The sequence below is a fragment of the Styela clava genome, chromosome 3, assembly GCF_964204865.1.
Source record: "Styela clava chromosome 3, kaStyClav1.hap1.2, whole genome shotgun sequence".
Classification (NCBI taxonomy): Eukaryota; Metazoa; Chordata; class Ascidiacea; order Stolidobranchia; family Styelidae; genus Styela; species Styela clava.
Window position 1 is genome coordinate 22,790,643 of NC_135252.1, and position 16,898 is coordinate 22,807,540.

Here is a 16,898-nt window from a genome sequence, read left to right on the forward strand (position 1 = left end):
TTACTAATGTGAATAAACACTGAATATCGAGTTATATTAATAGGGGTATTGATGGTTTTAAGGCTTTGGCAAGGGTTCTTAGCTGGAGTAAAAAGGCAATTTATGTTCTATCACGTGGGCATTGCTACATATTTATTTTTCTTTGCTGCTTTCCAATCAACTGGAGCACCGATGGATTCCCAGCCCCGCGACCTGCAAAATATGCATCTTTTAAACTAAAATCTTTTGGCGATTCATTCAATATTTAGGGTGAGGCCCTACGGGCATAGCTGAAGATTTTGAATGGGGCAAGTTAGACCAAAACACCTAGCAGGTCTGATCGCAAATGTTAGTTTATAATAGTCCCGATGGTCTAACTCTAAAAATTGTTTCAAGCCACAAAAAATTGATATGTATGATATAGTAGAACAATTTAGAAGACTTTTATCTCACACTTAAAGGGGGTCTGACAGATATTTGGTCTAATATGGTATATCACATGTTGAAGGTACCAGTATTGGGAGCCCTTCACACGCTGGAGAAACAATGAAATATTGTTGTTTTTTAAATATGACAGAATGTGTTGCATGTAGCTGTATAGCATTTATTTTGTAAAAAATCCTTGAGCTAATCACGTGTTGTAGACTTCCAGTGTGTAAAATAATTTATGAAATTTTAGCTGATCTACTGCAATCTTTTGTCTCCAGATGTTTCAGAGAGTAGTAGTAGATTTCCGTTTTTGAGGGAAGCCACGTCAGTAGTGCTGTTGCATATATCAAAAAAGGTATTTTGCAGTTTGCAAAACTTGGCGTTGCTTCAAATTCAGACATTTCCGAAATCCTAGCAACAGATGCAGGAAGAACCTACAAAGAAAATTTTTCCCGGTTCATCTGTTATTAATGACCTGAATTCTTAATACTGTTGGTAATTTTAAAAATAATAGTCATGATCCAAGTATTTAAATGCTCAATAGAAGATAGAACTAATAGGAAAATACAAATGAAGTTATACCCAAAACAATTCTTTGTGCTATACCTGTGCCTAATATTTAACAGACATTTTTATCAAGCTATTGAGTTAAACATGTTGGTCTGTTAGTTTACATGGCTGTTTCAAATGTTTTTTAGACATATCTTCATAAATTCCCTCTAGATGTGTTTCCATGCCAAAACCCCATCTGGTGACAGCAAATCATTCTTCAAAAGTGGGTTTGAGACGTCTGCAAAAATTTATATTTTAGTTACGATATCTTGAAATAAATTGCCCACAACGATTGAACCTTGTCTACCATCTAAGCATGTATGTGTTTATATATAAGTATAACAGCCACTTTGACAAAGTAATATTTGAAACAAAAATGTGAATACCCCACAGAACAAATTGGAATTAATAAAATGTAACGGTTCCAGGAGAAATATTAATGCATTCAATAAATGTGGTGGATTTTGCAGTAGCAAAAAAGTTATTGCTATTGATCACCACTCCATAATTTAAAAACACTCCACAAAATAATTCAAAACATTTTGGCACATCTAAAATTATAAATATATAGATATGTTGAAGCCGTGTTTAGATAATAGCAAGAATAGGTATCCAATTTATGTGAAAAAGGTTATTAGTACCAGCCTGAAATCAAGCAAAATGGATTATCATGGCAAACGTAAAACACCTCTTATGTTGTAATATGCAGCTGGTGACTTCGTGTACAATGACAGAATGAGTCTGGGAAAAAATAATCAAGATCTGTAAACTTCATCATAAAACACTAATTAATTGAAGTTAAAATATGCGTGTTTAATTTATGTTTATCATACAGACATCACAATTTCAATCACCCGTCAGTCAATTTATATTCTTGCTTACTGCTTTGATCACACAGCATAAATCCTCACACTGCAACTTTTTTATGATTTGAAAATACACATATCTCTTATCAAAATTTACATTCCTTGTGTGGCGTACCAAAATTGATATCACCACTCAGGTTCTTTCTGCCAGCTTCTTGGACGCTGTAATGGCTATAGATGTCGAACACAAAATAATCTTCTTGCGGTTTCAAATACAGCAGAGTAACTAAGTTAACTAACTAGATTAATTATACACCTGTAAGAACTTAATACAACCACATACTCCAATCAGAAATACAATAAACAAATAAAAACATGAAAAACACAGTACAAATACCGTAGGATACATATGTGACACAAGATAGGGAATTGGTCTATGACGTCACAGTCATGAACTATTTACTTATAATGGGATACAAAAACCGGGTAAAACATACCTAGATATACATAAGAATAACTAGCATGACACTAAAGATACAACACAAATCCTACCTTATCAACAAACACGTAATATACATGGAAATATATTATATTATTTATTATTATTAAATACGCATAGAAATATGGAAATCACACAGGAAATAAACTGCGAAAATAGACTAGTTACGGAAGTGTTTAATACAAGCTAACTAGTGAACAGAGCTATGCCAAACTGGAGAAATAGTAAACCTGTACTTCTAATATCATTTTACAACAAGAATTACATAGATTTACGGCATTAAAACACTATAATAATAACCTAATACACAGAGGAAATATCTACACTGCCGGCAGTCTGACAAACCAGCTAAAAGAAAAAGTTACACAGTTGCTCTCTGGTGACTCAAGTGGTAAGAATTAATATGGGCAAACAAAATAAAACAGGGTTACAGACGTGGTCGTCTCATTACTCCCCCCTTTTTAAGATGAGAAATTACAACGAAATTTTCCATCTTCAAAATTGAAAAACCATAAAAATGTGAAGAAAATGCAAAGAACTGTACACTCAAATGAAATGCATATCTAAAATCAAAACAATCAATTGTTAAAAGCACTATCACAGTCAAATCATCTGTAATATCTAGGCCTTCGCCTAGTACGTTGGCCATTATCAGAGTTCGCATCAACTGTAACTTCTTCTGGTACAGTGTCTGGCCTTGAAGAGAAAGGTAATTCTACAAAAATATCATGAGCAACCTGCTCATTATTTTCCATAATAGGTTCCACATCAGGTAAAATGTCAAATCCAGTTAATTCAATATCATTGTCTTCTTTATCTTCATGAAGGTAAGGTCTCAGTTTGTCAACATGCACAATTCGAGAACGTGTTCCCGAATTCTTCTGAATCCTATACAAGTGATTAAATAAACAATCCACAATTCGATAAGGTCCAATCCAAGAAATACTCAGCTTGCGATGCTTTGGTGGATAATAATACCACACCAATTCATCTCTCTGGAAAGTAAGTGGTTTAACACCCAGATCAAAATTTTGCTTTTGTCTGGTTGCAGCAGCATTTAGATGTTGCCTAGCATGAAGAAAAGCCTTTTCAGTTACACAGGAAAACCATTCGACAAACTCAGTGTAACAAGGATGAGTTGATGACTCTGGTTTGCCAAACATAACATCAACAGGCATCTCGATTTCTCGTCCAAGCATTAACTTGTTCGGTGAATATCCTGTACTATCATGTACAGTGGAGCGATATGCCATACAAAGATATGGGAGATGGTCGTCCCAATCATTTCGATTCTCATTTACAAAAGCTTTCAACATCTGCTGTATGGTCCTGTTAAAACGTTCAACTTGTCCATCTGAACGAGGATGATATGGAGTTGTTCGAGTCTTTTGAATCCCGTACAATTGACACATTTCTGAAAATAATTTTGATTCAAAGTCTCTTCCTTGATCTGAGTGGAGAATTCTTGGTACCCCAAATCTCGAAAAGAATTGAGTAACCAATGCATCAGCAGTGGTGTCAGCTCGCTGATTTAGTAAAGCAAAACATTCCACCCAATTAGAGAAATAGTCCGACAAAACCAAAATGTGTTCATTTCCATTTTCAGTTACAGGCAATGGTCCAAGAAAATCAATGGCAATCCTTTCCATAGGAGCTCCAGATATAAGTTGTTTCAAATCTCCCTGTCTTCTTCCGTAAAGCATCTTGGTCGAAGCACAAGACTTGCAAAATTTGCACCATTTGAGAATGTCCCTTTTGAAACCAGGCCAATAAAATCTGCGCCTGATACTCTTGAAAGTTCGATTGGCACCAAGATGACCTGCAGTGCGCAAAGAATGAAGCTTATGGAACAAGTCCTGCCTCAAATTTAATGGAACAATCAATTGGATATGCGATTCCTCAGATTTACAATCAGGAATCCATCGGCGATAGAGAAGTCCATTATCTACAAAAATCAAATCCCACTGCGACATTAAACGTTTGGTCACTGTTGATTCAGGCATGTATTCTTGAATATCAGGTTTCTGAGCAGTAAGTTGTTTCCATTTCAAAACAGCAGAAATATCTGGATCTTCACTTTGCCAAGATTCAATTTGCTCATCTGTGTAGGTATCTAGCCAATTACAATCGGAACCGTCTGACGATGATTGACCGGGCTGTTTTGATATTGCACTTACAATAACATTACTCACAGCCACATCACCATTGGTACCACAATCAGAACAATCTTCTCGCTTGCATTTGCGAATTTGACGTGACAATCCATCAGCATTGCCATGTTTCACGCCAGGTCTGTGTTCAATCTTAAAGTCATAAGCGCCAAGTGTTAATATCCATCTTGCTAACATTCCTTGAAGTTCACGAAAATTGATCAACCATTTCAGAGCAGCATGATCTGTGCGAATTCTGAACGGGCTCCCGAGAAGAAAATGACTAAAGTGACGAACAGCCCACACCACAGCTAATAGTTCTCGGTGTGTAGCACAGTATTTACGTTGAGACTTGGACATGGTCTTGCTGGCATAAGTAAGTACACGTTCATGGTCGTCCTGAACTTGAGATAACACTGCACCAATTCCAAAACCACTGGCATCAGTATCCATTACAAATTCGCCGACTGTTCTAGGAAAGCTAAGAATTGGAGCTGATGTCAGACAATGTTTCAACGTCTCAAAAGCCTTTTGACATTCATTACTCCATACAAATGGAATATTCTTCCTGGTCAATCGAATAAGAGGTCCAGCAATTGTTGAATAATCCTAAACAAACTTCCGGTAGTAGTTCGCTGTACCAAGAAAACTACGAATATCACTAACAGTGTTGGGAGTTTTCCATTCTTTGATAGCCGCAACATTTCCAGGGTCGCAACAGACACCTTCAGATGAAATAAGATAACCAAGATAGGAGGTGCTTCGACGAAAAAGTTGACATTTAGAGGGCTTCAATCGTAAACCGGCACGGCGAAGTCTTATAAAAACTTCACGAAGATTGGAGAGTGCCATTGAGAAATCACTACCATGAGCCATAACATCATCAAGAAAATTGAAACACCCATTCCGCAGGAGATCACCAAGGATATTGTCCATCATCCGTTCGAATGTCGCGGGAGCATTCGCTAACCCGAATGGCATCATTACAAAGTGAAAATGTCCACGTCCAGGAATGCTGAATGCTGTCTTTTCACGGTCTGCAGGATCAACCTCCACTTGCCAATATCCGCTTGCGAGATCAAGAGTTGAGAACCATTGTGCACCGTTTAAGGACTCAATGATATCCTCAATACGCGGCAAGGGATATGCGTCCTTGTATGTGACGTCATTGAGTAATCTAAAGTCCACACAAAATCTAGTAGAACCATCCTTTTTAGGAACTAGGACAATGGGAGAAGAATATGGGGAATCGCTGGGCTCTATGACACCCTGAGTCAGCATATTATCAACAGCTTCTTCGGCTATCTTCCTACGCGCCCACCCCATTCGACGAGGAGCCTGCCGAATCGGCTGTGGTGTGGTTGTGATGATCCTATGCTTTGCTGCTGAAGTACGGCCAAGTTCACCATTTGGCCCTACAAATACATCATGGAATTCGGAAATCAAATTGACCAACTGTTCACGTTGATTCGGGGTTAGATCCTCAGAGGAATTGACCATGTCATGTAGATGTTCTGGTAATTCAGAAGCTATAACCCTATCGGATTCGTCAACTTGAATTTGTGCTACAAGGTGAGGGTGTGCAATACCAAGCAGAGATCCAGCCCTGATCTTAAGTTGTCTGCCTTTCTGGTTGATCGCTAGAATCGGAACAGTAGACTTTCCAGGATCCACCACAGAAGAAATCAGCTGAACGCCATCAGCGAGGAAAGAAGAATTCAGCGGTCCAACAAGAGCTGCAACATCAGACACAATGCTTTTCGGCCAAGAGCGACTAAGTTCTGCAGGGATGACAACCTTAGAATATGGCGGTATAGTAACATCTTCCCGAACGGTTACACGACAACATGGTACAGACTTTTCAGTAAACAGTTTGATTTCATGACCCCCTATCATCATGTGTCCCGATGATAAGTAAAGAATACAGTCATGTTCTCGGAGATAATCCATGCCTAAAATACCATTAGTCATGCCTAAGTTGGCAACAATCACAGTGCGTCGTGATACAAACGAATCAATCGATAAATCAACCTCCAATGTACCCAGTGGTGACAAATCATGCCCTCCCACTGCAACAAGAGATTCTTCGAGCGGTGCCAATTTTGCTTCCTTCCCACCTATAGCCTCAAAGATGGAAATGTCAATAATAGTAGTCATAGCACCACTATCTACAAGAAAATTGAACTGTTGATTGTTTACAAGTACCTTCGCATGCCAACTATTGTCATATTGTAAGGAACAAATATTCAGGTCTATATTCTGGTTTGTTGGTCCGTCATCAAGTAATAATTCAGCGGGCACTGAGGACCTCAAGTCCGCTGTGTGTCGTTTAAATTTGCGGTCGAAGAAGAAGCAGATGTTGCAGGATCAACAGGATTCTGGAGATGTGGACAATCCCGTTTAAGTTTCTGCTTGCAATTAAAACATGCCTTGCAATCCCTACCCCAATGACCATGTTTACCACATCGAGGACACGGGTTGCGTGGTGTACCAGCAAAGTTACGATTGTTGTTAGAGCGCGGCGCCACATGTCCTAGTATCTCATCCAGTTTTGCTAAAATGCGCTCGCCAATACTGCCTTCGAAAGATACGTCGTTTTGCTGGTTATTGCATTACCAGGATTACTCTGTTTCACTGCCGCAATACGCGGTTTGGAAACGTCTTTCCTTTCAGAGTGGTTAGTATCCACAGAGTAATACAGTGTTGCAAGAGACAAAGCACTTTCAAAATTATCAGGCTGTTGCATGATAACATGTTTGATCATGCTTTCATCGGTTAAACCGGCGAGAAACTGCGATTTCAAAATATCATCCTGACCAGCAATATCAAGATTTGGGTAAGCCAGTATAACAAGCTCTTTCAACTTGTTACCATAATCCTTTGGCGCTTCATTTGGTTTAATCCTACGACAGTGAAATGTAGTACGGTATGAACTCTCATTTCCGGCAGGTTTAAAGAAATGATTAAAATGAGCCACAATATCACGATAGCTAGTACGTTTCATTTCGGGTAAATCTTTCAACACATTAAGAGCCAGCCCTGTCATGCAAGTAGCCAATTCTAACCCTGCAGTGTCATCATTCCACTGATTTTAACTAGAAACCAATTGAAAATGACATAAATAACTAGGCCACGCCATGACAGTTGACCCATCGAAATACATAGGCCTTTTGGCATTTCTCACCATCATCGTAGCATTGGCTGTGTTATTGAGAACACTATTGCTAACGTTGGCATTTGCGACACTGCTAGAACTCACTGGAGGAGCTGATTGTGTAGCCACTGTAACCATTTTCGGATTAGCCCTGGGTTGTTTTTTGACAGTATTAGAGCCCTCTTTACCATTAGTACTCAGAAAAGGGACCACAGGTACAAAATTACTCACGTGAGCTTCCTCCGAAAATTTTACTTCCATTGTCTGTGAGAATGCGTTCCGCTTTCCTCCTGGCTGTCCATCTTCAGATCCAAAATCTGAAATTTCATCATCCTTGAGAATAGGTAGTAATTTAGGAACAACCGCTGCTGGTGTTGAAGTGATCAGACTGACATCTGGTTCATGTGACATGGGCTGGGTTTCCTCGGGATCAGCAACTTTTCCTGTTTCTATCTTGCCAGAAATATCTTGCAGCATGCTGAAAATTTGCGAGCCCATTTTTGAATTCTGGAGTTCAACCGATTCCAACTGAGTTCCAATCTGTTCTATACGACTGTCCATCAGCTGCAAACGGCTGTCCATATCCTCTTGCATTTCCTCTGAATCTTTAAGTTTCGCTTTCAATACCTGTATTTGCAGATGCAAAAGTTCATTCTCCTTTGCTTCCCTTGGTGCCGGTACAATCTTTCTTCTCTTAACCATTTTTCCAAAATATCAGGCAAACGCAGTAGAAAAAAAAATATCGGCAATTATCTGTCCAATATTATCCAAATATTATCCGTCACAGACTAGCCTACCTAATCGGCTTAGTCTTAATAGTCCCTGTTTCGAATAATATATCCTGGCGTGTGCTCGCCAAAAATTCGTATATGTGGCGTACCAAAATTGATATCACCACTCAGGTTCTTTCTGCCAGCTTCTTGGACGTTGTAATTGCTATAGATGTCGAACACAAAATAATCTTCTTGCGGTTTCAAATACAGCAGAGTAACTAAGTTAACTAACTAGATTAATTATACACCTGTAAGAACTTAATACAACCAAATACTCCAATCAGAAATACAATAAACAAATAAAAACATGAAAAACACAGTACAAATACCGTAGGATACATATGTGACACAAGATAGGGAATTGGTCTATGACGTCACAGTCATGAACTATTTACTTATAATGGGATACAAAAACCGGGTAAAACATACCTAGATATACATAAGAATGACTAGTATGACACTAAAGATACAACACAAATCCTACCTTATCAACAAACACGTAATATACATGGAAATACGCATAGAAATATGGAAATCACACGGGAAATAAACTGCGAAAATAGACTAGTTACGGAAGTGTTAAATACAAGCTAACTAGTGAACAGAGCTATGCCAAACTGGAGAAATAGTAAACCTGTACTACTAATATCATTTTACAACAAGAATTACATAGATTTACGGCATTAAAACACTATAATAATAACCTAATACACAGAGGAAATATCTACACTGCCGGCAGTCTGACAAACCAGCTAAAAGAGGAAGTTACACAGTTGCTCACTAGTGACTCTAGTGGTAAGAATTATTATTGGCAAACAAAATAAAACAGGGTTATAGACGAGGTCGTCTCACTTGACAAATCATTACTGTATTGGGTACCTATAAGAACATTTACAGCTTACTCTTTTTTATGCTGAACAATCGTAGCACAAAGCGGCTCTTTACTAGACTACATCTACTCATGGGAGCTTCAGAGTGAATTTAAAACCTTACTGTCAATGTGCTTTCGAGTGCTGAACCGGTCCTATGACCTTCCCACTCAATTGATTGTTCCTCTATTTTGTTTTGTAATTTGCATTCTATAGTCAAGTATATCGTGTAATATTCCATGTGCACAACTAGAATATTTATAAGTCACTCACTTAATCTTGACGCGAGCGCCGTCAGTACACAGAAAACGCAGGAAGTCGCACGATGATTTTCGAAGCAATAATATTCTGTCAGCACCAAGTCAAGCGTGTCGGCGAATTCAACACGGGACTAAATTTCCGGAGTTATGCGGGGTTGATTATACACTAAAAAGGTCGGCTCTTTTAACGGACGCGTAATTGCAGCGAATTTCTGATTATGAAATTCGTTCAAAATCCGTTGTGTTTGGTTTTATTGCTTCGTCACACAGAGTACGGTTGCAATAAGCGCACATTGAGTCCGCAAAGGTTTTCGCCAGTGAGAAATTAGTCCGCGAACAAAAAAGGTTGGGAAACGCTGCTCTATACAAATTGCTCACTGCAGACAAATCCATTTATTGCTCAATTTTCACCTCACCACCTCCCTATCAAATAGACCTTAGTCATTTAAAACCCATCCTACGCGCTAAAATAAAAGTGATGTAAAAAAAAAATTTTAACATTAGCTCTTATGGGAAATGTGATCACCAGAGTAGAAATTTGCATTTTTGGGGATTTTCTAGATATGTTTCATCGTATACGTGTGTAGTTTTAAAGATAAAATATCTTTTACATTATTTTTGATATTTTTATCATGATAAACATGGTCAAGATATTTGATAATCGTTCATTAAAATTTTAATGATCGCGGTGTTTCCGATGACGTCATTCTCACTAGACCATGAGATTCTGCCAACGCGCCGTGCTCTGTGGAAACTGCTTGTGATAACAGAATACTGGTACCGGGACCACAACGGACGTTCAACGAAAGACCTATTTTGATTTTTATTGGATGTTATATATTTCACGAATTCCATGCAACTATGTACATTTCTGGTACACCTTTTAAAATCCAATGGCCTAACTCAGTTCATATGTTGAGTCTTGTTAACACTATGTACCTAACTCAAAATTGGTGATGTTCAGGGCTGGATTTAGACCATGAGAGGCCCCTTCATCTTTTTGGGCTCAGAATTTCTCTCTAAACAACACCACATGTCATTGCTTAAAATTTAAAAATATGAGTGCATTAAATTTTTCATTCTTCCCATTCATGGGTGTGAATTTTTAATTAAAGGAATAAAAATTTACTTGAGGCAGTTTTGCTTTCAATTTCTTTGATCAAACAACCGCTACAGCCATACTTTAACATAGAAACTTCCTGCAGAAGGCGCAGAATAATAATTTCCCTCATTATGATGATGTGGTTGAAACCAGTTGTGTACAGAATTTTCTACTCTGAAAAGCTTGATATATATATATATATACGTTTCGTAGGATTTAAACTTGTCAAGTTTTCAAAAGAATTACAAACTTCGAAACCGAATTTCGAGGCCCCAGGTTTCAGCCTGCCTAGCCTATTGGTAAATCCAGCCCTGGTGATGGTCCCTACAGCAAATTTCTGGCCCTAATCACTCAGCAGCTTGAAATAAATGGTTTTCAGCATTTATTAGCAAAGATAGATATTTTAATTAAACATATAGTTCAACTTAAAGCCTGTATAATGATATTATAAATATATGTCCCATTATTATTGCATTGTGAGAAAGCTTTCCACACTATCAAGTCTACAAGGTTTTAGCGTCTTCCAATGTCTCCGATGGAAACTTCAGTCTTTATTTCGCATATTCTTTTCATTAATGCCATTAGCATTTGAAGCTTGACTGATTCCAATGTACCTATTCCATTGTTGTTTAATATGATAGCCTAAACGTGACTTCAATTTTTTTTCTCACTTCAATCATCACATGTTTGAATACCCGAGCTGACTTTTACTGATTTGTTATTAATTTATATTTTTTTTTATAAATTAACTGTCGTACTTGCTAAGTGTCCACTAAGTGAAAATCTACTAGAAAAAGCAGTGGTTTAATAATGGTCTACATGTTTAACCGAATCCAAAAATATTCCGGTCGACTTGAGAGTAGAACTCAATGGTACTCCCGTGTGGGTACCAGGTTAGGGATAGGCCATAATTTTATTCCGATTTTCCCTATTTAGTTCTAGTTCGGCGGCTGTCTGTGTTAGCCAAGTGAATAAACCCCCTGCCCATAGGTTTCAGTTCCTTTACACAACTTGATGTAAAGTAGTCGAACAAACTAAGTTACCTCAATATTGGTACACACACTTCTGGAACGCCAACTTAATTTTCTCAAGTGGCAATATCATATAGTTACCTTCAGTTAAAAATTTAATTAGCCTGAAATTAATGAACTGAAGATGAAAAAAATATATTACTTTAACATGTTTATTTGTAAATAATATACTTTAAAGAAATCCATATTAACCGATGAACTGATAGCAATTTCAATGCGACCGTGTTTAATGCGTCAAATGAATCTAGATACATTACCATTGACACAAAAGTGAACAGTATCTGAATTTTACATCATTCATTTCAAATAGGTATCATATTCTGGCCAATAGACGTTAATTTGTGAAAAATATATTAACTGCTGTTCAGAAACGAAAAAGATAAAAAATCATATATGCTGTATGATGAATAAGTCAAACAAGTCATTGAAAGGTAATAGGTCAGTAATGCCTTGTAAATATTTGAGTTAAAAACAGCAGCTTATGTGCTCGTCTGGAGCCTTGTTTATATAAAAGATTAAAGCAGGAATCGGCAATGTTGTTTACTGCTACGCAAATAATTAACTAAAATAAAGTTTAAGATAAAGTTATATGAGAAGTAATAAAAGTTACGCCTGAGTAAGTAATATGATATATCGTTTTTTCCAGTTAACTAATAAATGCATCATCATAGGAACACAATTTTGCTCTATTTACTTCGCAACGAACTTTCTCATATTCGGCTTCAAGGATCAAAATCTTCAATGCAGTCCAACTGTTATATTAACATGTCTGTTTTTCATCCAACCAAAGGCGCAATTTATGATAAAATAAACCTACAAAAAAAGGTGAACTCAGTCGATATTAACCAGAAACAACACATTCGTAGTAAAGTAAGAATAGCTGTCACTAACTGATTCTTCGGGAGTTTCAAAATTTGAGAAGTCAGAGTTTTACTTATTTTTGGTTCCAGTATTTGGTTCCAAGTGGCAATCAAAATTCAAAATTGATAGACAAGAACTTAAAACCAACTTAAAAACAGGAACCTCAGTCCAAAATCAAACTTGGTTATGATAGTTCAATGGCTTTCCATAAATTTCATATTTTGGTTTACATTAATCATTACTTTCATGCCATTGTTTCATTTAACGCCTCACGGGTCACTAGTATAAATGATGTTCATTTAGCTCAGGCCTGCACAACTCAAATTACTACGGGGGCCGCAAACTTTGCCACATATATATTTCACAAGATGAACTACGAATCAAAATAATATTGTGAAATAGTTAAATTTAATGCAACACTTTCATTACTGGGGAGCTTAAACCTTTAAAACCCATCCTTCATTTTCAATATTTCTTTTTCATTAGAATTAGGTATTGCGTGTTGCAGTATAAACTGACTGCAGAAAAATATTTTACTCGGGTTCAGTGTAAAATCGTCCCAAATATATTTATGACAATTTATTTAGTCATATCCACCATTATTGGATATTTTCATTGTAAGCTAGACAAACAAGCCGTTTAGTAGCAATTGATCTTCCTTTGTTGTACTTTTTCGACTTACTTATTACATTTTTCTACAAATCTGCTCCAATTTATTTAAAATTTTACAGTAAATAGCAATATCTTTTGTGCGAGAATTTCTGTAACATTCATAAATGAAGGAATTGTTTCATAAGTTCTAAATTTGAAAAGAATCAAAAAAGAAACTTCAGCTGCATATACTGCTAGTAAAAAATAATGGGGTTATTAATAGGTTGCTAATATGCACTAATGGGTGTGAGAAACTAGTTCGATATTTATTGAAACTAGTGCAAAACATAAATCTCACGATTTCGGAGAAGCGGCGCGCTTGCAGAACAATGCCGGTTTTGATTGTTAGACCCGAGAAGTGGCGTGTTTCCAAATCACCCGCGGGCCGCACAGAAGTATCTAGCGGGCCGCATGCGGCCCGCGGGTCATATGTTGTGCAGGCCCGATTTAGCTGTAAGATATTCTGTCCTTGGTGATATGTTGAGCCCGCGTGTTCCTGTTATTCACTTCAATAATAAATTTTTGTTTGACTCATCAGTCTAGAATTGTCGCCAAAGTTATCATTTAGATCAGTTCTCAAACGGCTTGGTAAATCCCACTAGGGATGCGGTGGATAATTTCTTTAGGGGGGTGAAGCAAATTAAAACTAAAAATATTTCATAGATTTTATCTTACCCGCCTCGTTTTGGATATTTACATTTCCTTATTTACGTTCTAGTTAGCTAGTTATTTTCGAAAAGGGGCGCGAGACTTGGCTAATTATAAAAAAGGGGCGCGGCTCAAAAAGTTTGAAAACCACTGACTTATATGGTTAAATTGGAATTGAACTTTAAAATAACAAAATTTTAGAAATCATTGTTTAGTCATTGTTTCAAGGAGTATAATCAATTTGAGTTGGTGATGGTGAAATGCCCCATCGTCACGTCAGTGTATAAACTTGACCCCGGTATCAGCGATCAATGCTTTGAATCTTTTTAACTGATCATCGTTGAAGTCGCAACCCCGCATCACCACTGTTTCAACGTGACATTGAAGAACAATTTCACTGATTGTAGATAATCCTTCATCTCCGAGTGTCATGTTCCAACTCAGATGCAGCAACTTAATCTATAACAAATAAAATCCCCATTTCAAATGCAAGTTTAGAAGAAAAAATAATGAACCATATTGTAAATATATTAATCCTGCCGAATTAGTTTGGTAAAGAAATAGGAGTCCTTGGTTATTTGTAATGATTTATTTCTGATGACCGTACTTAAATATACGCCAATGGGATATATATAATACATTTCAAAGGCAGACCAGACTTTAGATTTTCTAGAGTTCTGATGTTCTGGATTTACCTAATTCAGATTTGAACCTTTCGAAGTTCGGAATTAAATCAGAATAACTAAAATATTGTGAAGACTTTCACAGTTGAAGCTCAGATTTTTTTTTATATTATAATTACTATCCTAAAAAATACGTAACGTTAATCTTGCTCTTTAAACTTTAACAAAATTTGATTCCTGAATAAAATAATATTTTCTACCTTTGCATCCCTAGCATTTTCCTTGAATGCTTTCATTGATTCCGCAGTCAAACTGCATCCACGCATAAAAACCTCTTCTACTTCACTTTGTGACACAATGTAACCCAGTACACCCACACCTTCTACACCAAGTTTGATATTGAAACTGACATTTAGTTTTTTCAGCTGAAAAAAATAATAACATTAAAGATTATATTGTGTATAAATTATTTGCTGCTCAACACTTAAACTAAAGTGTTTACTTCATCCACGAATTCATTAGGATTTATATGAATAACCTCAATAATAATTGTAATAATGTACTGAATGTATAAGATATTCAAACTAAACAGTTTAGGATCTTGTCAGAAAATCTGAATTACCCAATTTTGATTAACACTTTGAAATTAACGATGCAAAACTTTTACACATGGATTTTTAAAGGAGCCAGGGCCTAAAATATTCAATATTTCATAGTAAACTTGTACCTTTGCACCCCGAGTGTTTTCCTTGAATGCTTTCATTGCTTCTGCTGTCAGATTGCAATCTGATATCACAACATTCTCTATCTCACATAGCGACACCATAGAACCGAGTACACTAACACCTTCTACCCCAAGCTTTGGGTTTGTGCTTACATTGATCGACTTCAACTGAATGCATTATAACATTGACGATAATAAAATACAACATACATTTCTAACTTATTTTGGTTTAGTGGACGCAGTAACATCTGGTTAATGTTAAAAATAACAATAGAGCAATGCTCAAATATATGGACACAAAGGCCACAACTGGGCAATATCAAATCTTTCACAATACCGGCAATCTGACTGACAGATGACCGAGTTGTCGGACGATCACGGAACTACGGCACGCAGTTTTAATTTTGACGACGTCATCAAAAATACTCAATGAAACACGAATCTCATAGCGCCTACAGATATTTTGGGGATATTTAAAAGAAATCTAGAGATAACAGCAAGCTTTAACCACTGAAAAGCTATTGGTCTGATAGTTGAAGAGAAAGGCGTTTTTTTCATAACGATTCATAAGTTCACTCCCTGCCCAACCCGACATTGCAAGATAAATATATCGAGTACAACATTAGCGGTCTGGCTTGAGGCAGGAGAGAGAACATGCCCTAAAAATACGTCAGTTAAGTACGATAATACATTCGTGAGCGACATCTAAAATAAATCACAATGTGTTGATATTTTTGTCAAATATAGTCCAAGATATCTAACATGCATAGTCAACATAAATGTTTTTCATGGAGCTGGTTGGATAATTTTGGTCAAATAACAATAAATATGGGATTTGAAAACATGGGAAGAACGGAAACATGCTGCATACAGATTTTGAAGGCGACGATCTCATGTTTCAGTTAAATGAAAAAAGGTGTTAAACTGTGAGCACTATTCACACAATTTACTGAGCATGGTATAGGAAAACACAACAATAATGACAACTAATATGGATTGTTCGTAGAACATCACACGAAGACGAATCACGATAATGTGGCATAAAAAAAGAATAGATTTAATGCCACGTTTCCTGAAAGGAAGTTCTCCCCAGGGAGTTTTTTGCCGTTCTTGGTATTTGCTGTAGGATTACTAATGTGCTTTAGTTCTTTATTGTTACCATAATACTTATTTATGCATACGCTATAACCTATTATACCGAACAAAAGCGGGAGCACGACTTTCGCATAACAATATTAAAGGACCCATTGAAATTGAATAAATAAAATACTTGCTTAGTGAAGAGGAATAAAAAGTTCCAAAATACGCGAAGGGAGTAATTTACCGAAAAATGTTGGGAGCCGCTGATTTAATATAACTAACAGCGGGTTAGTCCAAAATTACAGGTTCCGGTAATTTCGCTCTTCAATGTTTAGAAACTTCATGCAAGCAAAATGGTGACTTTCATAACCTAATTGATATACTTGAGTATGAGAATACTTGTCTTGTTTTACATATGGGCGATTCATATTAACCATGCGTTATTTTACATTCTTGCTTTGTAGAAACTACTTATACCAAATTATTCACTTACTTTACCATTTCCAATATGTTTAAAAATATTTCGAAGATGAGTCGCTCTCAAGTCAGCATTGCATATCCGCAACTTTTCAACATTATACTTGAAACACACGATCCCAATCTTAATGCTAAGTTGTACTGACATCTTCAATGTCCAGAGGTAGATCAGGTTGATAGACATCTAAAATTGTAAAATTTAGGAAGAAAAACAGGAAATTTGAAATCAG

The 16,898-nt window shown here is 36.7% G+C and overlaps 1 protein-coding gene across 1 annotated transcript; it reads right to left on the reverse strand.

Moving 5' to 3' along the window:
* Positions 1-13,867: 13,867 nt before the first annotated feature.
* Positions 13,868-16,839, reverse strand: LOC120341874 (ribonuclease inhibitor-like). The gene is made up of 4 exons (XM_039410432.2): positions 16,685-16,839; positions 15,115-15,279; positions 14,648-14,812; positions 13,868-14,223 (listed from the first exon to the last, which is right to left on the reverse strand). The coding sequence occupies exons 1-4, from the start codon at positions 16,814-16,816 to the stop codon at positions 14,041-14,043; spliced, it is 645 nt and encodes a 214-aa protein (XP_039266366.2). The 5' UTR covers positions 16,817-16,839; the 3' UTR covers positions 13,868-14,040.
* Positions 16,840-16,898: the final 59 nt, after the last annotated feature.